At 49.9% G+C, this 22,970-nt stretch overlaps 1 protein-coding gene across 2 annotated transcripts; it reads right to left on the bottom strand.

The window, feature by feature from the left end:
• Positions 1–9,482: 9,482 nt before the first annotated feature.
• Positions 9,483–21,695, bottom strand: C11H13orf46 (chromosome 11 C13orf46 homolog). Of its 2 annotated transcripts, none has more exons than XM_090341842.1 (8): positions 21,416–21,695; positions 19,977–20,028; positions 17,837–18,005; positions 17,704–17,751; positions 16,704–16,751; positions 15,783–15,895; positions 13,813–13,891; positions 9,483–9,794 (listed from the first exon to the last, which is right to left on the bottom strand). In XM_090341842.1, the coding sequence occupies exons 1-8, from the start codon at positions 21,600–21,602 to the stop codon at positions 9,789–9,791; spliced, it is 702 nt and encodes a 233-aa protein (XP_090197968.1). In that variant the 5' UTR covers positions 21,603–21,695; the 3' UTR covers positions 9,483–9,788. The 2 variants fall into 2 exon arrangements, with proteins under 2 accessions (XP_090197968.1, XP_090197969.1); XM_090341843.1 differs by having other exon boundaries at positions 15,783–15,847.
• Between the last annotated feature and the right edge of the window lie 1,275 nt (positions 21,696–22,970).

Here is a 22,970-nt window from a genome sequence, read left to right as displayed (position 1 = left end):
TGGGTTTTTCCATGTTTTATATTTTTGTGTCCTATTGAAAAATTCTTTTCCAAGCTGAAAGTCACTATCGTTTTAGCTTATATTCATGTTAGAAACTCTTCTGGCCACACGTTCAGATTGTGATCACTTCAAGTTGGTCTTCGCATGAGGATGAGCGCAGGGGTTCTTTTGCATTTGGTTGCACATGGACGTCTAAATGGCCCATCTTCTCTCAATGAACCCAATGCTGTCATACTGCCTATCCTGCCTGCCAACTCTACTTACGGGCTTTGCACAGGCACTTCTCATCCTGGGCTCCGTCCTTTTCTTTTTCCTTTGTTCCTGCTGCAGTACTGTGGATAGAATCCAAGACCTCACACATGCAAGGCCAGCACTTACGATGAGTCACATCCCTACCCCAGCTCTGTCTCCATCTCTGAGAAATCTTAAAATCGAGTGCAGCACACCCTTGCCATCTACAGTATGTAAATGTTTCCAGGAGCCTGCCACTGAGGGGGAAAAATGTGGATGATCAGGAAAAAGAAAGTTCATTCTGTATTTTGGATGATTCATTTTTCCAAATTATTTCCAACTTCTGCAAAAGTCATGCCACCTTTCAGCAAACCTAAAACGCTCACTTCATCATTTAAATCAGGTACAATTTAATCATTTAAATTAATTGGGAGCACTACTCAAGCTTTTGTTTTGCTTTTGGGGTGGCAGATTTTCACAAGAGGGCAGGGAGGCACTCGGAGCTCCCCTAGCAGTGTTGACAGGGTAGTGACACGTGGTGGACCAGACTGCACACAGCTAGCTGTGCAGCATGCACACAGGGAGATTTGCTTCAAAATTTCTCTTTACTTATTTTGGCCAGGCTTGGTCAGAACCAAGAATAAGAATAAGACATTCTTACTGTAATGTACTTTCTTCAGTTCTCTTCCTCCTCATGCTTGCTGAGTCACCTTCAGCCCTTCCCACTTTTAGATAAATCTTGGAAATAGCTTATCACTTTCATAAGGCCTGCTGAGATCTAGGTTGGAATTATGTTGTTCAGAGATTTGGTACCTTAATAACTCAAGTTTTTGAGTCTTGAACATGGTATGGCTTTGTCTTCACTTCTCAGCCACCCTTTTTTGTTGTTTTCTGCCAGTCCTAAGCACTGTCCCTGAGCTTCTTTTGTGCAAGCTAGCACTCTGCCACTTGAGCCACAGTACCACTTCTAGCTTTTTTTTTTTTTTGGCCCCTTTCTCTTTCTGGCCCCGCTCGCTCCGGCCCCGCTCGCTCCGGCCCGGCTAGGCCCTCTTTCTAGCTCAGGCCCCGCTCGCTCCGGCCCGCTCGCTCTGGCCCCGCTTGCTTCCGCCCGGCTCGCTCCAGCTTGCTCTTGGCCCCGCTCGCTCCGCCCGGCCAGCTCTCGCTTGCTCCTGGCTCTGCTCCCTCTGGCCCCTTCTCGCTCTGGCCTCGCTGGCTCTGGCTCGGCTCGCTCCCGCACGCTCCGGTCCTGCTCGCTCCGGCCCCGCTCGCTCCGGCCACCACTCGGTTGGGCTCTGTTCACTTCAGCTCAGCTCGCTTCTTTCGCTCTCTGTCGCCGTCGCAGTCTCGTCTCTGCCACTTTTCCGGTTTGGTTGTGTATGTGGGATACCGAGGAATCGAACCCGGGTCTTTGTGCATGCTAGGCAAGCACTTTAACCGCTAGGCCAAACTCCCGGGCCCCACTTCTAGCTTTTTATGTGGTAATTCAACCCAGGATGCATGCTAGATAAGCACTATCACTGAGCCACATTCCCAGCCCCTCTTTTAGTTCTTATTGTATGGACTTTGTGTATCTTCTCTCAAATGTACTTCCAAGTGTTATTTTTCTTTTTGGTACCTGCACAGGGGCTTGAACTCAGGCTTTGGGCACCATCCCTGAGCCTAGCCACACCTCCACTTCTGGGTTTTTGGTGACTAACTGAACATAAGAATCTAACACTTTTCCTGCCTGGGCTGGTTTCAAACTGTGACCCTCAGACCTGAGCCTCGTGAGTGGCTAGGATTACAGGTGTGAGCCACCAGTGCCCAGTGCCCAGTGTTTTGATATGTTTACCTCTGTATTTTGTACTGGTGACTTCATAGAAGTGGCAGGATGCTCCAGGCAGGTGCTGCACATCTGTCCCCTGCGCAGCTTCCTGGCTGGACCTCCCACACCACGATCGGGAGGGGTCTGCCTGGAACACTAGAATGGGGAGCGCATTCGTCTCTCACCAGGACTGTGCACACCACTGGGCTTCCTGCCCAGTCTCTGACACTAGCATGTGTGCAGGGTCCTGGAGCCATGGCATGAAATCAGGACTGGGTGAGGAGCACACGCCTGTAATACTAGCTAAAAAGGAAGTATAGGCAGAACTTTTGTCTGAAATCACTCTGAAAAAATATGAGATCATCTCTGATGAACACAGATGCAGAGCTCCTCAGTAAAATACTAGCCACCAGAATCCAGAGACAAATTTAAAAAAATGATACACTGCGATCAAGTAGGCTTCATCCCCATTCACAAATCAATTAATGTAATCCATGATATTACTAGAGCTAAGGTTAAAAATCATGATAATTTCTCTGGATGCTGAGACGGCATTTGACAAAATGCAGCATCTATTTAGGTTGAAAGCACTAGAGAAAATAGGAATAGGAGGTACATTCTTCAAAATAAAGCCATATGTGACAGACCTACAGCTAATTTCATACTAAATGAAGAAAAATTAGAACCATTTACCTTAAAATTAGGAACAAGACAGTGATGCCCACTCTCTCCACTTCTCTTCAACATAGTGCTGGAACCCTTAGCCAGCAATAAGGCAAGAAGAAAAGGACATCAAAGGGATCCACATAGGGAAAGAAGAAATTAAACTATCCCTATTTGCAGATGACATGATCTTACACAATAAATTCAACCCAATAAATTCCACTCCTAAACTCTTAAAACCAATGAACCACTTTGGAAAAGTGGCAGGATACAAAATCAACCTTCAAAAGTCATAGCCTTTCTGTATACCAATAGTACACAAACAGACGGAGAAATCAAGAAAATGATCCCAGTTTCAATAGTCCCCCAAAGAATAAAATATTTAGGAATTAACCTAACCAAGGATGTAAAGGAATTCTTTATTGAAAACTATAAAAGCATAAAGAAAGAAATCAAAGAGGATATCAGGAAATGGAAAGACATCCCATGCTCATGGATAGGGAGAATCAACATTGTGAAAATGGTTAACTGCCAAAACTGATATACAATTTCAATGCAATCCCCATCAAAATCCCAAAGACATTCTTTACTGAAATAGAGGATACAATCCAAAGGTTCATACAGAACAAAAAAGACCTGGAATAGCCAAAGCAATTCTAGGCAAAAAGAGCAATGCAGGTGATATTACAATACCAGACTTCAAACTCTACTATAGAGCCAAAATAACAAAACAGCATGGTATTGGTACAAAAAATAGACCAGAAGATCAATGGGACAGAATAGAAGATCCAAAAATAAAACCACATATCTACAGTCAACTTATATTCAACAAAGGAGTCAGAGATATACAGTGAAATAAACACAGCCTCTTCAATTATTGGTGCTGGGAAAACTGGGCAGCCATATGCAGAAAACTAAAAATTAATCCCAGCCTGTCGCCATGCACAAACATCAACTCAAAATGGATCAAAGACCTCAATATCAGACCAGAAACTCTGACATTGCCACATGACAGAGTAGAAGAGACACTGGAACTCATACGCACAGGCAAAAACTTCTTGAACAGAATCCCAGGGTCACAACAGATTGGAGAGAGACTCGACAAATGAGACTACCTAAAAATAAAAAGTTTCTGCACAGACAAAGACATAGCTACTAAAGTAGAAAGACCAACTGGGAAAAGATATTTACCAATAATACATCAAATGCTTAATATCCAGTATCTGCAGGGAACTCAAGAAACTAACCCCCCCCCCAACAAACCAATCACTAAAGGGGAAAGGGAACTAAAGAGAGACTTACCAGATGAAGAGGGAAAAATGGCAAAGAAACATATGAGAAAACTCTCATCATCCATGGTCATAAAGAAAATGCAAATAAAAACAACCCTAAGATACCACCTTACCCCATTAAGAATGGCCAAGATTTTGAACTCAGACAATGACAGATGCTGGTGGGGTTGTGGAGAAAAAGGAACCCTACTGCACTGCTGGTGAGAATGTAAACTAGTTCAGCTACTCTGGAAGGCAGTTTGGAGGTTTCTTAAAGAATTGAAAACTGACCTTCCCTACAATCCCGCTATACCACTCCTGGGCATCTATCCTGAACATCATAACCCAGGATATGATAAGGACACCTGCTCAGCTATCTTCATCTCCGAACTATTCACAATAGCCAGGCCATGGAAACAACCCAGATGCCCTACTGCAGATGAATGAGTACAGAAAATATGAGATATATATCCAAGACAAGATAAAATAATGGCATTTGCAGGGAAGTGGATGAATCTAGAGTGAATCATGTTGAGTGAGACAAGTCAAGACTAAAGTAGCAAAAGGCACATGGTATCCTTAATATGTGGCTAATAGATCCAAACAGTACAAGAGCGAGGACTCAATATTTGCATACCCAATGCTATGGACATGGTACTGGAAATATAAACACAATTATATAGATATAAAAACCTATGACTCTATAGACATAATGTTTTATTACATAGATTAATATGTATCTGTGATATAAAAACCCTTAGCCTAATTTTATGTTCTAAAAACTAAGTGCCAGTGATTGTATATGGAGATTCCCTTCTTGAACACTCGTTTGTTAAACATGTCATTTGAAATATGATGTAAAAATCAATGTTAATAAATTTTTTAATTAAAAAAAACCCTCAAGCTCGGGGCCGGGAGTTTGACCTAGTGGTAAAGTGCTTGCCTTGCATGCACTAAGACCCGGGTTCAATTCCTTGGTACCACATACATAGAAAAAAGCTGGAAGTGGTGCTGAGGCTCAAGTGGTAGAGCTCTAGCCTTGAGAAAGTCCAAGGACAGTGCTCAGGCCCTGAGCTCAAGCCCAGGACTGGCAAAAAAAAAAAAAAAAAAAAAAAAACCCTCAAGCTAAGAAAAGCTACCAAGTTTACCGCCAGACAAGCTAATCTCTGCACTTCCTGGCACCTGAGAAAGGACACGTGCGCTGCCCAACTGCCCAGATACAAGCCAAGGAAACAATAATCTGTCAGGACAAACTTGCTTCTAGTGTTAAAATGGAAACAGTATTTTGTGTGTACTTCTATATAAAATAATCTCCACAATGGAAAAAAATTAAAATTCAAAAAAGTCATTAATTATGGCTAAATGATATTTGAAATATGATGAAAAATCAGTTAAAATCTTTTAACAAAAAAATTAAAATTCAAAAAAGTCATTAATCATGGCTAATGATGCAGCTGGAAGCAAGAGACAGAGCAATTCTTTACAGCAGCTGTATGTGGTCTGCGCTGCGCTCATTCAACCATGAGTATGAATGGGGCAGTGAATGACGACAGTGCGGAAGGAATGAAACTGCCAAGGACTTTGACATGTATGGGTGTAATTATGTTTTAAATTATGCCAACTCTTTACACTTCTCTCTCCCCTTCTCCAAGTTCTCTTGCAGATTTTAGCTAATACACTATCTTTGAACTATGAGACGTTAGAAAATAGAAAAATAAAAAATGCTCATATTACATATAAAAATAGATGAGATCCTATCTGAGAAATAGGGTCAAGATGCAGCCCAAGGGGCACCGTGGGAGACCCCAAGTTCATTCCCTAGTAAGGTCAGTGGAGGAGGCCACTATCCCTCTAGAGCTGCCACCCCTCCCCCACCCCCTGCAATTTCTCCCAGGCCATTAACTTGAGGTCAAGTTTCTTGTCTTTGTCCGGCAGAGCCTCCACATCCCACCTGATGATCTGAATGCTTCTCGGAAGACCCTCAGCCCCAGCAACGGGCTCGTTCAATTCAGCTGTGTTTCCTGTGGGCCTGGCTGGCTTGTCTCTGACTTGACCACAGTGTGAATGTCACCGTCCTATCCCCCCAACACCTCAGCACAGGGGTTTCTGGGAGGCACACCTTCCTGGGCCTGTCACCACCATGGTTCTGAAGGGCCACTGGTGAGCTCCGCTTTGCAGTGGGGTCCTACCCACGGGTCACTGCAAAAAAGGAACCTGTGTCCTGGGAGGGGGCCCTGCACTCCCTGTGGGGACAGAGCACCCCACAGGAGCCGGTGCAGGGACACCTTTGAGAGGAGCAGGCTTTCAACACAGTCCTCCCCACGACTCTACACGGTCACTCTGAAAAGCCACTTTCAGGAACAAGCACACACAGGCGAGGCCTCTGGTCCTGGCATTATTTTTGTATGAGCAAACTTGGCAGTGCTATCAAACCCAAGTGCTTGGCCTCTTTGCCCCCTGCTGTGAAAGGTTGGACTGGAGCTCCAGGACAGCCAGCCACACACTGGCCTCAGGGTGAGTACCCACCTGGCTCTGCCAGCCTCAGCTTCTGTTGTGCTTCAAGTGGTCCCTAGCAGTGACCATGGAGGAGGCCGCAACCATCTGTCTCGTCTTGTCTCACTGCAGGGTCAGTAGAAACTCCTCTTAGCACCTCAGGCTTCTTGTTACCCTTGGAAACCACTGTTTGGCTAAACTGTGTCCAAGCACTGAGCTGGGCCACAGCTTCCAGCTGGAGCTTGTCAGGTCCCCTGCCCCTCCCTCCCTCTGCTCTGACCCTGGCCTGTGGCTCACGTAGCTCTGAAATGGGCATCTCCTACCTGCCCCCTAGTGTCAAAAGTCTGTGAACAACTTTGACATTTGATGGGGCAGGGAACACATGTCATGGAGCCCCTCTGGAAGCAGAGGCAGGGGCATTCCAAGTCCAAGGCCAGCTAGGACTGTATGGAGAGATCTTAAAACAGCCAACAGTCAAAAGGCAACTTTGTAATTCACTATTACAGACAAGCATAGTGGCATGTGACATGGGCAGTGCTGGGCTGAATATCTTAGAATTCAGAGGGAGCAGGGCTGAGCTGCCAACTCACTAGAATTCCATGGCACTCACAGCTCCACAGAGCTGGACAAGGTACATTCACGAGTTCACGTTTAGTAGACAAAAATGAAGGGACAAAGAAAGTCAAGGGTTGATGGGGTGTCTGGCAGCTTCTAGCAGCAGGAAGAACTTTGCAGGACCTCAGGGGACCCCTGAGAATCCCCCATCCCCATCCTTGTCTCTGGGGCTTGGCAGTGGGCAGCTCAATGTCCTTCCAGGAGTCAATGTCTTGCGGGGCATCAAGGTTCTCAGAGGGCGGGCAGTGGGCAGCAGGGCTCAGGATGCCTTTGGATGAAGTCAGGCCCACGCACAGCTGAGCGGTTGGGCTCTTCAGAATTTCCAAGAGATTGTGTAAGGCTCTCAGGACACATTAGCATTTTTAAAAAATGCTTGCTGATACTTTGCATAGACCTCATCCTGGTAGAGGAAGCAATCCTAGACCCTCAGTGAGGCAGGCAGGCACACCACACAAGAGTTCATCCATCTGTCACTCCGTCCAGTGGTGCAGGAGGGGAGAAGAGCCTTCCAGCTGCTGTGCCTGGCTTCAAAGTCAAATGCTAAGGATAAAACTGGCAGGAGATGGGATATGTATGTAGTAGAAAAAAATAACTGAAGTTCACCTCTTAACTCTAGGAACCACCACTGAAAAGCATTAAAGACTTCAATTAGCTGACTGTAACAGATGAAGCTGGCCTGTGTGACCAGGTCCAGGCAAGGGGCTTCAGGAATGTGCATTTCCTGAGTGACAGGGTGTTGTCACAACAAATATGAAGGCCTAACTAGGTGGCTCTGGGAAGCCTGAGATTGTTCAGGATGGAAGCTGGCTCCCTGAGCAGGATGGAGCAAGCACGGCTGCTGGGGACTGTGGGGCAGTTCCCTGCGTCTGCGAGTTTAGTTTCTTCATGTTCAGCATGAGCAGGATGCAGTCCCAAGTTTCTGGGCCTGCGATAGCTGCACAGGGCTATGCAGGAACACGGCGAGCTCAACCAACTTAGCATAGAATGGCAAGGGCAGGAGGGCAAGGCCCCAGACTTTGAGGGTTGGTCTAGTGTCAGCCTGATGCTGGCCCTAATGCCACTGCATCCTTGGCTGTACACCTTCCGATGAGCATTTCCAGGGGGCCAATGGGGTATGGACAAGGGGTCTGTGGGGGAGGTGGAGGGGTTCCTGGCTACATGTTTGCCTTCTATGAAGTCAGCTACAAGTCCACCCCTCCCCACCCACCCATCACAGCGCACTGGAACTGTATCATACTCTCCTTAGGCAACCATGCTGACAAGTGGGGCCCAGACACGTCTCATAGCCTGCAGAGTTCAGTCACAGACAAAAAAAAGTTCAGCCTTACAACAGCAGATCCAGCCTGCCAGGACTGGATTCCTTCCAAGGCTGAGAGCCACCCAAGCAGCTTCCTGAAATCTGCATTTCCACCCCAGGCAGCAACCTCAGGTGGCTGCACTTAGCTCCAGCCAGTCAGCCCTCAGGCCCTGGGAGGCCCTGGGAGGCTCTGGGAGGCTAGAGGCAGAACCCTGGGCATGCCCGGGCCTGTCCTACAAGTTTCTGCTGACCTTGAGAACTTCCCTGGTCCCTGGGCACCTCCTTTTCCTGGTTTCCACAGCCACCAACTTGGTCAGGGTTGGGTGGAGCTCTGCTCTGAAGCCTCCAACTAAATTCTGGGAGCATCTTGGAAAGGAACAGGCTTACTTGGCTCGTTGCCTGGGCTGCAAGACGGGCAGCCCCAGTGCTCACTCAGAGGTGAGGCCCTTCCTGCTTCTCACACAGCCTAGTGCTGTGAATGGCCTCAGGACCCAGGGGTCTCGGTCTAGTTGAGGCCACCAATGATCTCATATGACACTGTCTTCACTCCCTGGAGAATGAGAATATGTGCTCAAGCCTCATAGTTCCTGCTTGCTGCCTGGGCACTTTAGTTTCTTCATCTGTGAAGTAGGAAGCCTGACTGACACCTTGTTTGAACCAGTTTGGCTGAATCTAGGGGTTCCTCACAGGCCAGCCTCCCAGCCCCCACCGAAGTCCTACATCCAGTTCACCCCACCAAAGTCCCAGTTTTCAGTCCACCCCACTGATGTTCAATATTCCAGGTCCTTTGTCAGAACTTCACATAGCTGTGATGCTCACTAAACCCCAAAAACGTGTCCCAACGCTTGCACAACAGACAGACCCTGAGACGCCGGCCCCTTTGGTCCCCCACAGGCAGCTCAGGTCATCTTTCCTCGTTGTCCTCCCCAGTTCAGACCAAGGTCTCGTCCTACACATGCCTTGGTCCCATCCCGTCGTCCACAAGTCACGGGCCTTCCTTGCACCTTGTCTCCCAGGGACTCAGGACCTTTCAAGGCCTGTCTGGGAGCCTTCCATACCCACTTCCCCGAGGCGGCCACCCAGGAACCTCACACATCCACAGTTAAAGGGTTTTTTTTTTCTTCTTTTTGTTCTGTGAGGTTCATGTGGGAAAGTGCTTTAGGGGCCCCACACCTCCAAGCACTATCTGAGGACAAGGGTGCCCAGTGAGATTCTATGTCCCTCAGGGCAGAGGTAGCACAGTGGAGTCATTGGCTGCCCCCAACCTGCAGCTCCTGCCCAGGGCGTCGTAACTGATGGCTCAGCAATGCATGTTCGTGTTCTAGCTTGTCCTCTAATGGAGAGTCAGCTGAAGAGTTCAAGTTCTGGGATGGCGATGAAGCTCCAAGCCACCAGCACCCTGGATGGTTTAGTCCTAGGACTGAAGAGAGGGGCCTGGAAAATCCTGCCACCAGGTGGCATTGTTGGGCAGGCTAATGGGGCCACCTTGCCTGCAGGCAGAGCACTGCACAGAAGCACTCCCTGCTGAGCCGTCCTCTGTGAGTAACCTCCAAGTCCTCCTACGTCCCACATGCACACATGCCAGGCATCTGTGGCTTCTAACGTCTGAGGGCCTCAAGCCCCACCTCTGCTTGTATGTGTGGTAACAGAGACCCTGCATGTTTGAACCTTGGCCACTATGCATAGGCCAACATGTACGTGTACACATGTGCACACACATTGCTGTACTCACACATACACGTGAGATCATGTGTACATACCCACCTGTACACATGCATGGCTTCTGTATGGGTTGTGTGGCTGTGCATGGGTCACTGGCAAGGCTGACTCAGCTGGTTAGACAAGAGGAAACCCTGCCCATCTCTTCATCTGCAGCCCTCCACCCCTGCTCACTGGCTTCCAAGGGACCATTCTGGCTCCTAGTCTGAGTCCCAGGGACCCTGTGCCTCCTCACATCCCTCACTGAGGCCAAGACCACCTTGGTTGCAGCCATGCCACGACTCTGGCAACTGCTAGGACAGGAGCTGGCTGCAAAGCTGGGCTGGGACAGTTAACCTAACACTATGGGTGCCAAGAGCATTAAATGACATTCCTAAAGTCACCTAGCTCCTGCATGTGAAGCTAATGCCTCTGATACAAGCGGAGCCAGCAGCTGGAGATGGACAGGTGGGGAAGACAGGTGTCCCAGGCCCCGTATCCAGCAAGGAGCTACCCCTCTAACCTCCAGGTTACTGAATTTTGTCAGTGGTAGCAGGTTCTTGTTCCTCATGCTGCATGCATCACACCACTGCCTCTTGTGTGTATCACATCACTGCCTCTTGCGTGCATGCATCACACCACGGCCTCTTGTGTGTATCACATCACTGCCTCTTGTGTGTATGTATCACATCACTGCCTCTTGTGTGTATGCATCACACCACTGCCTCTTCTGTGTATGCATCACACCACTGCCTCTTGTGTGTATGCATCACATCACTGCCTCTTGTGTGTATGCATCACACCACTGCCTCTTGTGTGTATGTATCACACCACTGCCTCTTGTGTGTATGTATCACACCACTGCCTCTTGTGTGTATGTATCACACCACTGCCTCTTGTGTGTATGTATCACATCACTGCCTCTTGTGTGTATGTATCACATCACTGCCTCTTGTGTGTATGTATCACACCACTGCCTCTTGTGTGTATGTATCACACCACTGCCTTTTGTGTGTATGTATCACACCACTGCCTCTTGTGTGTATGTATCACATCACTGCCTCTTGTGTGTATGTATCACACCACTGCCTCTTGTGTGTATGTATCACATCACTGCCTCTTGTGTGTATGTATCACACCACTGCCTCTTGTGTGTATGTATCACATCACTGCCTCTTGTGTGTATGTATCACACCACTGCCTCTTGTGTGTATGTATCACACCACTGCCTCTTGTGTGTATGTATCACACCACTGCCTCTTGTGTGTATGTATCACATCACTGCCTCTTCTGTGTATGTATCACATCACTGCCTCTTGTGTGTATGTATCACACCACTGCCTTTTGTGTGTATGCATCACACCACTGTCTCTTGTGTGTATGTATCACATCACTGCCTCTTGTGTGTGCATGCATCACATCACTGCCTCTTGTGTGTATGTATCACATCACTGCCTCTTGTGTGTATGCATCACACCACTGCCTCTTGTGTGCATGCATCACACCACTGCCTCTTGTGTGTATGCATCACACCACTGCCTCTTGTGTGTATGCATCACACCACTGCCTCTTGTGTGTATGTATCACACCACTGCCTCTTGTGTGTATGTATCACATCACTGCCTCTTGTGTGTATGTATCACATCATTGCCTCTTGTGTGTATGCATCACACCACTGCCTCTTGTGTGTATGTATCACATCACTGCCTCTTGTGTGTATGCATCACACCACTGCCTCTTGTGTGTATGTATCACACCACTGCCTCTTGTGTGTATGCATCACACCACTGCCTCTTGTGTGTATGTATCACACCACTGCCTCTTGTGTGTATGTATCACACCACTGCCTCTTGTGTGTATGTATCACACCACTGCCTCTTGTGTGTATGTATCACACCACTGCCTCTTGTGTGTATCACACCACTGCCTCTTGTGTGTATGCATCACACCACTGCCTCTTGTGTGTATGTATCACACCACTGCCTCTTGTGTGTATGCATCACATCACTGCCTCTTGTGTGTATGTATCACATCACTGCCTCTTGTGTGTATGTATCACATCACTGCCTCTTGTGTGTATGTATCACACCACTGCCTCTTGTGTGTATGTATCACACCACTGCCTCTTGTGTGTATGTATCACATCACTGCCTCTTGTGTGTGCATGCATCACATTACTGCCTCTTGTGTGTATGTATCACATCACTGCCTCTTGTGTGCATGCATCACACCACTGCCTCTTGTGTGTATCACATCACTGCCTCTTGTGTGTATGTATCACATCACTGCCTCTTGTGTGCATGCATCACACCACTGCCTCTTGTGTGTATGCATCACACCACTGCCTCTTGTGTGTATGTATCACACCACTGCCTCTTGTGTGTATGCATCACACCACTGCCTCTTGTGTGTATGCATCACATCACTGCCTCTTGTGTGCATGCATCACACCACTGCCTCTTGTGTGTATGCATCACACCACTGCCTCTTGTGTGTATGCATCACACCACTGCCTCTTGTGTGTATGTATCACACCACTGCCTCTTGTGTGTATGTATCACATCACTGCCTCTTGTATGTATGCATCACACCACTGCCTCTTGTGTGTATGCATCACACCACTGCCTCTTGTGTGTATCACATCACTGCCTCTTGTGTGTACGTATCACATCACTGCCTCTTGTGTGTATGTATCACACCACTGCCTCTTGTGTGTATCACATCACTGCCTCTTGTGTGTATGTATCACACCACGGCCTCTTGTGTGTATCACATCACTGCCTCTTGTGTGTATGTATCACATCACTGCCTCTTGTGTGTATGCATCACACCACTGCCTCTTGTGTGTATGCATCACACCACTGCCTCTTGTGTGTATGTATCACACCACTGCCTCTTGTGTGTATGCATCACACCACTGCCTCTTGTGTGTATGCATCACATCACTGCCTCTTGTGTGTATGCATCACACCACTGCCTCTTGTGTGTATGCATCACAGCACTGCCTCTTGTGTGTATGTATCACATCACTGCCTCTTGCGTGTATGTATCACACCACTGCCTCTTGCGTGTATGCATCACACCACTGCCTCTTGTGTGTATCACACCACTGCCTCTTGTGTGTATGCATCACACCACTGCCTCTTGTGTGTATGTATCACACCACTGCCTCTTGTGTGTATCCCATCACTGCCTCTTGTGTGTATGTATCACACCACTGCCTCTTGTGTGTATGTATCACATCACTGCCTCTTGTGTGTATCACACCACTGCCTCTTGTGTGTATGCATCACACCACTGCCTCTTGTGTGTACGTATCACACCACTGTCTCTTGCATGCATGCATCACATCACTGCCTCTTGTGTGTGCATGCATCACACCACTGCCTCTTGCGTGCATGCATCACACCACTGCCTATTGCGTGCATGCATCACACCACTGCCTCTTGCGTGTAGGCATCACAGCACTGCCTCTTGCGCGTAGGCATCACAGCACTGCCTCTTGTGTGTGCATGCATCACACCACTGCCTCTTGTGTGTATGCATCACACCATTGCCTCTTGTGTGTATCACATCACTGCCTCTTGCGTGTGCATGCATCACACCACTGCCTCTTGTGCATGTGTCTGCACCGCTCCACTGTCTGCCCTTGTTGTTCCTTCTACCTCTGGCCATTTTCATGAGATGAGCATGGGACTCTTGGGAACCCACCCCCGTCCCCTTCTCTAGATGCTGAGTACCTTCTCTGGGGCTGCTGTGTTCTCTCTCGCTCTCCTCCGCATGGGGTATGGGATGCAGCACACCCAGCCAGTCCTTGTCCTAGACAGCAAGAGTGCAAGGCAGCGAGTAAGGCCACCTGGTTCCCAGTGTGCACTTCATCAGTGCGTCGCCAACTTCTGCCAAACCCACTCCAGTCCCAGAGCAATGAGACCTGGCCCCAGATAGCCTGCAAGCTGTAGATTTCTTCCGTCAGCCTGACTGCTTCTGTCCTTTGTCCTTGTTCTCTGACCAGAAGAAACCCTGGAAACACTAGCAGCCAACTGAGCAAGCCCACTCCCACGGCCTCGAAACCTCGGGTACAGGAGGTGAATCACTAGGAACCTGGTAGCCCATGCTAGACCACTTTGAGGTGGTGGCTCCTACTTGTCTTTGCAGTGATCGCCCTGGCTCAGGGCCACCCCTGACAGTGGGCAGTAACGGACCACTGTCATAGAGCTGCCAGAGCCCATCATCTAAGCAGACCCAGCTGGTAAGGTTGAAGAAAACAGAGCACATGGGTGGTCTGGGTAGGGAAGCAGCAGGTGAACCAGTGCCAGCCATCTGTACAGGCCAACCACAGACCCATCCAAGTGGCATCCAGTGGCCAGGGACATCTCCTGCACTGCCACATGGGACAGGTTCCCTGCAGCTGTAAGTCCTACTCTAGACCAGTACAGAATATCTGGCTAGCTGGTCACAGTGGCTCACACCTGTAATCCTAACCACTTAGGAGACAGAGATTTGAGGATCAAGGTTCAAAGCCAGCCCCAGGCACAAAAGGACCCGAGACTCCTATCTCTACTTAACTTCAAGAAAATGGGAAGTAGGGCTTGGCTCAAGGGTAGGGTGGTAGCCTTGAGCTGAAGAGGTCAGTGACAATGCCCAGGCCCAGGGATAGGACAGTAGCCTTGAGCTGAAGAGCTCAGAGACAGTGCCCAGCCCAAGTTCAAGCCCCATGACCCACCAAAAAAATAAAAAATTTATAAAGAATGTCTGGCTACCCAGCCTCTGCAGCAGAAAGCAAACTGCCCAAGCTGTGTACCCTGTGGCCAAATCTAGCCAAAAAACAAGGTGCAATGTGCTTAATTGGAAGAGGAGGCCTGCCAATCAGGTCTTGATATCCTAGTAAACTCTGATGTGGCCTGGTTGTGTGCAGGTCAGAGAGATAAGGGCTTTCTGAGTGAGGATGGAACTGAATTTCCCACTGATGATTCCAAAGTCTGAAGCAAAGGTAGTAAAAACAGTAACAACTTTTCAAAAATGAAGAAGACTGAAATGCTAGCCTCTGGGGCCAACATCAAGGGCACCACCACAGCCAGACAGCATCTCAGGCGTCAAGGACATATGATTTGGGGTTGGCTCTAAAGCACTCCCTTCACTGCGCTACTCCACATAGCTTCATTTCCTTAAAGATTACATATCAGTTTTACAAACTACTAATATAGCCATTAGCGCAGCTATGAATTGGATAGTTGCAATTTTTTCCTTTGTATGTATATTATTTAAAATAAAGCAAAACATATCCATGGGCCTTTCTTTGTGTCCAAGGCCCTGGAACCCCAGGAAGACTTGGGGTTTTACATACAGGGGGCGTGGGTCATCAGCACCAACACATTCTCCACCTTGAGCATTCAAGGCCTGCTGCAAGAGGGCAGGCATCATGGATACCTTCCACAGCCTATGGGACCCTTGGGCTGGAGCCTCTGGGCTGCAGCAAATAAAGATCTCCCTGGCTGACTCTGTCCCCTCCCTGTTTGGTCACGTGCCAGCCGAGGGCAGGAGAGAGAGCGGTACGGGGCTCCTGGAGAATGTCCTTGAGCCCACAGAAGCTTCCTTCTCCACTGCCTGCTCCTGTCCCCTAGTCCCTCAGCCCAGCTAACGATCAGTCTGCACATGTCCAGGGGCCATGAGGAAGGCGGGAGGCTCAGCGCTGCCCCCAAGCATCACTCACTCGTCCTCTGACAAGTCCCCCATGTCCATGTCAGGCCGCTTCTCTTCTGTGGCACAGGTGGCCTCCTGTCGGAAGTGGCAGGAGAGGTTCAGGGGTCTGGAGGTGTCTGAGATCTGCCCAGGTTAACAGGTAGAGACACAGAAGAGGGATGGACTCCATCTTGGTCCCGAGCATCCCATCACCACACAGGGCTCTGCTGAGCACTACGGTGCCCTGCACAGGAGCTCTGAGACAGGAACTACACTCTCTTCCTGGGGTCCTAAGGACTCAGAGCCATCTTGAGTAAGCCATGGGGAAACTTAATGACAAGTCTTTTCATGTGGCCTGGTCCAAGGGAAAACATGGATAAAAGTGGATAAAACATGGGGAGGAAAGAAACCAACCCTTAGGTGAGAGCTTAAAAATCACCAATAGATCATGTCAAGAAGGTTGCAGAGATATGACTGTCCACCAGAGTCGGGAATTAGAGGAAGCTAATAGCTAACAGTACTGGAAGGGTCCAGACAAATCCTCAGTCAACCCTGCTACTTATAATCTTTTTGGCAGACTGCCCCGATGGTGATGAGCACAGGCATGGTTGTAAGCAGTCTGTGAAGCAAGCCTGCATGGGTCCTATGAGCTCCATTCCATGCTCACTGCAGTTCAGCAGTGCAGCTCTGTCTGCTGAGGCCTCCTCGCCCAGGGACTCAGGTGTACTTTATACTCTGTCCCAGCATGATCCATAAGACTGTGGGGCTGGCACAATCCATTTCAGCCACGATACACTGTTCGTGTGTGGAGGGGGGGTGAGCTCAGGCCCAAGGCCAACGTTCAACACCGTGGGTACCCTGGAGCTGTGGCCCTGGGCCCTGTCCAGATGGAACAAGTGCTTTCTCTGTGGGTGATCTGACTCCCCCCCTCCCCGCAGCGTTTAGTTTATACCTCCTCAACATGGTCTCTCAGGTCAATCTCCACAAAGACCGATGGTTTCTGTGGGTGGAAACAAAGTAGCAAAGATGAGCAGGAGGAAAACAAACTTCTTGGGAGGGACTGTAGACTGATGGCCTGTGAAAAGCCAGGGGCCAGGGTGGCTAGTGGGGGGCCCAGGAAGTCAGGGGAAGGCCCTGGCAGCACAGGCAGGCGAGCACCGGGCCAGCTCTGGAGAGCAGGGAGAGGGAGAAGCACAGCCTTCTCATTCCTCCCTGGGATGCAGCTCCACTTTCAGCCTCTGAGTGCTGGGGCCTCCAGGAGACAAGGCAATGCTGAGATGAAGCCTCGCCCACCTGCAGCCAGCGCCACAGGAAGGCACTCAGATCCTGCCTCCACTCACCTTCCCGAAGCCACTGGGCACCAAGGTGGTGGAGATCCAGGCTGCACGGGATGGGCCTGGCAACATGGGGCTTCCCTGTGCTTTCTATCTGGGTACCCTCACTGACCCAGAACAAACAAGGACCCTATGTTATGAATCCTGGTGAACAGCATGCCCAGCTGTCTCAGAAGGAGTCAGTCACAGCCACATTCCTTTGTTGCTGCTGTTTTCTGAGTCCTGAACTCAGGGCCTGGGCACTGTCCTTGGACTTTCTCAAGGCTAGAGCTCTACCACTTGAGCCACAGCACCACTTCCGGCTTTTTCTATGTATGTGGTGCCGAGGAATTAAACCCGGGCCTTTGTGCACACTAGGCAAGCACTCTACCACTAGGCCAAACTCCTGGCCCAAGCCACATTCCTTTGTAACATACTGTGAGAACTCCTACAGTGGTGTGGTGTGTCTGTGGCCCCACCATGGCAGGAAGTTCTAGGGGTATCCAGCTTTATAGCATGGTGTCCGCTCAGACGACACTATGACCTGCAATTCCACAGCCTCACTGTGGTCACCTGAGAGGAGGCCCCCTTAGCAGACCTATGCATCTTACTCCTGCTACTAAAGAAAGCAGCTCTTGCCTCCTTTTCCAGAAGGCTGCCCAGCTTCACAGACTCTGAATCTTGCTCCTGTAAATCAAAGATGCCAACAGGTGAGTACAGGGACCCCATGAAGCAAGAGGACAGAGCTCAAAGCTAGGGGTAGTGGCCTGACCTCAGCCTCTGGGATGCATCTCTCCTTGAATTCTCCATCTTGTTCCTCCTTGGCACTAGCTTCGGAATCGCTCTTCTCACTCTCTGGCTCTATTTTTCCACTCTTATGGTCCAGCTTTCCCAGTGCATCTAGACTCTTTTCCTTCTTGTCTTCCTCTAGGCTTGCCTGGCTGTGGGGGAAGTATAGAAGGAGTGGCTAGGAACAGATATCGACAAAAGACATAGGAGGGGGGCTGGGAATGTGGTTTAGTGGTAGAGTGCTTGCCTAGCATGCGTGAAGCCCTGGGTTCGACTCCTCAGTTCCACATACACAGGAAAAGCTGGAGGTGGCACTGTGATTCAAGAGGTAGAGCACTGGTCTGGAGCAAAAGACAGGGACAGGGCTTAGGCACTGAGTTCAAGCCCTAGGAATGGCAAAAAAAAAGGCATAGGAGTAGCAGCTTGGAACAGATATCAAGAGATAGGAGGAGTGGCTTGGAACAAATGACATGAGACAGGATGGGGAATGGGGAGGAATGGCCTGGAGCAGATGACAGGAGACATAGGAGGAATGGGAGGACTGGTTTAGAGCAGATGACAGGAGACATAGAAGGAATGGGGAGCACTGGTTTACAGCAGAGGACAGGAGACAGGAGGAGGAATGGGGAGGACTGGTTTAGAGCAGATGACAGGAGACAGGAGGAGGAATGGGGAGGACTGGTTTAGAGCAGATGACAGGAGACAGGAGGAGGAATGGGGAGGACTGGTTTAGAGCAGATGACAGGAGACAGGAGGAGGAATGGGAGGACTGATTTAGAGCAGATGACAGGAGACATAGGAGGAATGGGAGGACTGATTTAGAGCAGATGACAGGAGAAATGGGGGGGACTGGTTTAGAGCAGAGGACAGGAGACAGGAGGAGGAATGGGGAGGACTGGTTTAGAGCAGATGACAGGAGACATAGGAGGAATGGGGAGGACTGGTTTAGAGCAGATGACAGGAGACATAGGAGGAATGGGGAGGACTGGTTTAGAGCAGATGACAGGAGACATAGGAGGAATGGTTTTGAATAGATGATATGCGATAGGAAGAAGGTTCTGAAACAGATAGCATGAGACAGGAGGAATGGCAGAGTACAGAGGCTACAAGAGAGGAGGAGGAATGGCTTGGATATATGACACAAGACAGCTTCAGGCTAACACCTCTCCATGTCCATCTCCACGTTGGGCTTGGGGATTGGGTGAACCTGTGAGAGGTGTTATGGAGACAGAGAAGGACTATCATGAAGGACCCTCCAGGAATGGTCTGGCCTGGTTTTCCTAGCTTCTTTGGATGACCCATCTTGGCTGCAGACACCCTGCACTCTCCATTTCTTCCTTCTTTCTTTTTTTCGCCAGTCCTGGGCTTGAACTCAGGGCTTGACGGTCCTTGGGCTTTCCTCAAGGCTAGCGCTCTATCATTTGAGCCACAGCACTATTTCTGTTTTTTTTTCCACCTGAGGAATTGAACCTGAGTCTTCATGCATGGTAGGCAGGCACTCTACCATTAAGCCAAACTCCCGGCCCGTAAGCTCTCCATTTCTGTCCTGGCAACAACTTAACGGTCCACTGGGATTTATTTCAGAAAGCAGAGTCTACTTGTTCAAGTGCCTAGATGGTGAGGAAACACATGGCTGCTCACTAGTAGGTGTGCAGCTCTCCACATGGAGCCAGACTAGGGGAGGCATGATGGAAGAGGCAGGATTTCCCACCCACCACCAGTCTTAAATGGCTGAGGCAGGCAGGTATTTCTGGCAGTACCCACAGGGCTGGTGGTCCTTTCAGTTGGACCAGGTGGTCCTCTGCTCTTGATCAGCCAGGGAGGATGCTTGTGTGATGTGGGGGTCCCGAGCTATAGCAGCTAACAGCATCTTTGGACCAGACACTCCCTGGTCTCTGCTCAAGAAGGACACTTGTGAGTTAATGTTGTGGCCCTGTCTTACCTGTGGTTGGAATGGATGGGATTCTAGGATCTGAGAAAGACCCTTGTGTAACTCGACAACTTCTAACTTTCTTGGTGGCAGGGTGAGGAGGAAGCTCCTGTTTGGGGCTGTTCCTTCTCCTGACCTGTCACTGTGGGTCCCCAGGGAAGACTTGGCTCCCTAAACCTCCTCTCCTGCTTACCAGATGATGTTGTCGACTCCACTTCTCGGGTCTTTCCCTTGGTCTTCAGACTCTGAGAGGCAAGACAGCTGGTCAGTACCTCAAGTCCCACCCTTCCAGCCCCTGCACCCACTCTGAGCTACACGTCTCACCACCCCTAAGGCGCATTGCAAGGGCTTGCAGCCACTCAAGGCAGGCCGGGAGCAGGCCTTGCAGGAGATGGAAGCAACAGATCGGAGAATCTTCCCTCATCCACACCGGTCCCCTTAGCCGATACACCTTCTGTTTTGCTGGTCTGTCACATTTCACACAGCCAGGAGCACAAGCCCGTCCTTAGCTCTCCATTCTCTTTGCAGAACTCGGATCACCTTGCTATCCACTGCATCCAGTAATGTGCCCAAGACCTCCCAGGATCAAATGCCTTTGGCCCATCACAGCCCACCCAGAAGCAGAGCAGCCTGTGGGGAGAAAGGGTGTGTTCCCACGCCTCCTCCATACAAAGACAGAGGGAAGGGATGGCTTGTCCAACTTCCCAGCTCCCCAGGGGGCACCTGGCAGCCTCTCTCTGTTGTAGGGGAAGAAGGAACCTGAACCAGTCACCCAGGGGGGGAGGGTGTCCTGCATGCACACAACACAGAGCCTAGAGCATGAAGACCAAGGCTCTTTCCTGGCATCCTGGTAATTTTGGGAGACAGTGGTTTCTTTAGCTTCATGGCTCCCCACCCCAGGTGCTATTTCTGCTTGCTCAGAGCACAGCAGCACCTCACTTATGGCTGTGATGCAGCCCTGCACAGGCGACTTCAGGATCTGTGGGGAGGCTTGGGTGGTCCTTTCACGCTGGACACTTAGTCTTGTGCCCATGCTGCTGCCTAGGCCAGATATGAGTCTACAAAAGCTGGTGTTACCTGCTTCCTGAAGCAGCTCTGGCATTCAAGCAGTCTGGGGACTCCAAAGCTTTCAACAAAGCTTTTGTGGTTTAAATGGAGGGGTCTGAGGAAACCCCATGGTGAAGACTTCTGTGAGAAGTGACCAGACCTTTTGTCAGGCTTAGCCTGGGGGCACTGTTAGCTGCCTCCCATGCCCAGTTCATCCCTACCCATCTCCCTGCGCCCCTTGTGGGGCCCTCCTCTGCCTGTGGAGAAGTACATCTCCCCACGCTCCACGCTTTGCCCTGGGCTGTGGCATTTGTTTCCTTGCTTGAGAGATCTAGTGCTCAATCTCTTTGCCAACTGGAGTGTAGAACTCAGGCTTGCGAACCCCTGGTGGATAGTTGCTTTTAGCCTATAAAGTACGTCTGACAAGGAGAGGGTATCAGGATGGGAGACAGGATTAGGGCTTTGAAGCAGTCCTGGTGTTAGAAGCCACCCACCTGCTCTTCAGTGCCCAGAGGCTCTGTCCCTCCCTGAGGCAGGGCTGGGCCTCAGCTTGCCCTCCTGGCTCTCCAAGTGCAAGTCCCCTACCTGGCTCTTTGCGCAGCTTCCTGACGTGGCTTGGTGGGTCCCCCTTCTGGTGTAAGCCGCCCATGCTCCTGCTCCTGTGGAGCTCTGCCCCCTCACTGGCTGCCTTGAGGTGTCCAGGGGCCATTCCTGGGGGCAGGGCCCCAGGGCCGGGCCGGTGCCTCCTGTGAGTGGTGGTGTCTTTCTCCATCTTGACCCCACGTGGAGGGAGGAGCTGCCAGTGGTACCACCTCAGACCAAGGGCATCTCGGCCAACCTCTCACCCTACCTCTTCTAGAATGTGCTCCGGACCTCTGTTGCCAGGCACACCTATGACATCACCTCAGGCTAGAGGGTCAAAGGTTGACAGCCCCCTCCCTCCTCCCCTCAGATCCCTGGCAGGTCAAGGGTTGGGGTATGGCTTGAGAGTCTTTTACTTCCCCATACTTACTGGTTCCACTACTAGAAGAAGGTACAAAGGCCAAGACCAGCCTGGGGCTTTTCTGAAGAAACACAGCCCCACAGCTGTGTTCCTATTTATAAAGGACCCAGAGCAGACTGGCCAGACTCTGGACCTAACCCAAAGCCAGCCAGAGGGGTTTTAAAGGAAATCTTTCAGATTTGGATTGTCCAGCCATGAAAACCAGTCCATAGAGGACCACAGCCTGGCTGGTCCACACTCATGGCATCTTGAGGTCAGTTTCTCTTTTGGCCTTTCTCAGCCTGCAGACCCCATCTTATGTGCTTGTAGGGTCATCCCTGGCATCTGGCCCTGGTTTTTCTCACTGAGACACTGGCCACAGAGGGTCAGGCCACCCTAACTCATTTACTTCATACCTTCTTAAAGACCACCCCCACCCAGCAGCAACCCTCTGTGACGCTGGTGTTAGGACTACAACATATAATATTGGGGGTACAATTTAACTTCCAACAGAGTATTCCTGTCCACTGTTCTAGCTCACAGTCATCTAAAACAAGGCCAAATTTTACCACTACCCTCTAGGGTTTTGCTTGGGGAGAGAAACTGACCTAAACATAGAACAGCAGGAGAAAGTTGACACAAATTCAGAAGCATCACAAGGAAAGTGGCTCAAAGTGACAGAATAAATGCTTGTCTACCAGATGCAGGAAGGCTTTGGATAAGTGCACCGGAGGTGTGCATGGGACTGGGGCAGCGTGCAGAGCGTGGAGTTCAGTCACCATGGCCTGAGTGCACAATCCCTCCTTCTACCCTCAGCAGTGACAAGGCACTCTTCTCCTGGTACAAGTAGAGTGTTGTTTATGGAGAAGGGGTTAAACTCCTGGGAAGAGAAAAGGCAGTTAAGAACTTTCATTATGCCTGTTGGCTTTACCAGTGCCTTTGCTCAAAAATCTTTTTGCCAGAGAGGTTTATTTCAGTGTGTAGAGGGGCTATTCTGTCCCTTTGGGATACCCATTGGTGTGTGTGTGTGTGTATGTCTTACTTCCTGACAGCGGCTTACTCTGAGGGGACTCTAGAACAACCACAGAGAGGTAGGGTGGTCTTCTTTCCTTTCTGGTTGTTTCTGTGCAGTGGCTCTAACATCTAACCAGGACCTTG

The sequence above is a fragment of the Megascapheus bottae genome, chromosome 11 (genome assembly GCF_031878675.1).
Source record: "Megascapheus bottae isolate mThoBot1 chromosome 11, mThoBot2.hap1, whole genome shotgun sequence".
In the NCBI taxonomy this organism is placed as follows: Eukaryota; Metazoa; Chordata; class Mammalia; order Rodentia; family Geomyidae; genus Megascapheus; species Megascapheus bottae.
Note: the sequence above shows the minus strand (reverse complement) of the source record. Positions and strands in the feature narration are given on the sequence as shown.

Bases quoted from the DNA above. Each gene is read 5' to 3' on its own strand.
- C11H13orf46 (XM_090341842.1), bottom strand. From the start codon at position 21,602: ATGGAGAAAGACACCACCACTCACAGGAGGCACCGGCCCGGCCCTGGG. The intron at 17,752-17,836 runs GTCAGGCCACTA...TTTGATTTACAG, and splicing joins GATGCATCCCAGAGGCTGAG to GAGCAAGATTCAGAGTCTGT. The intron at 15,896-16,703 runs GTATAAACTAAA...TAACCTGGGCAG, and splicing joins TGAGAGACCATGTTGAGGAG to ATCTCAGACACCTCCAGACC.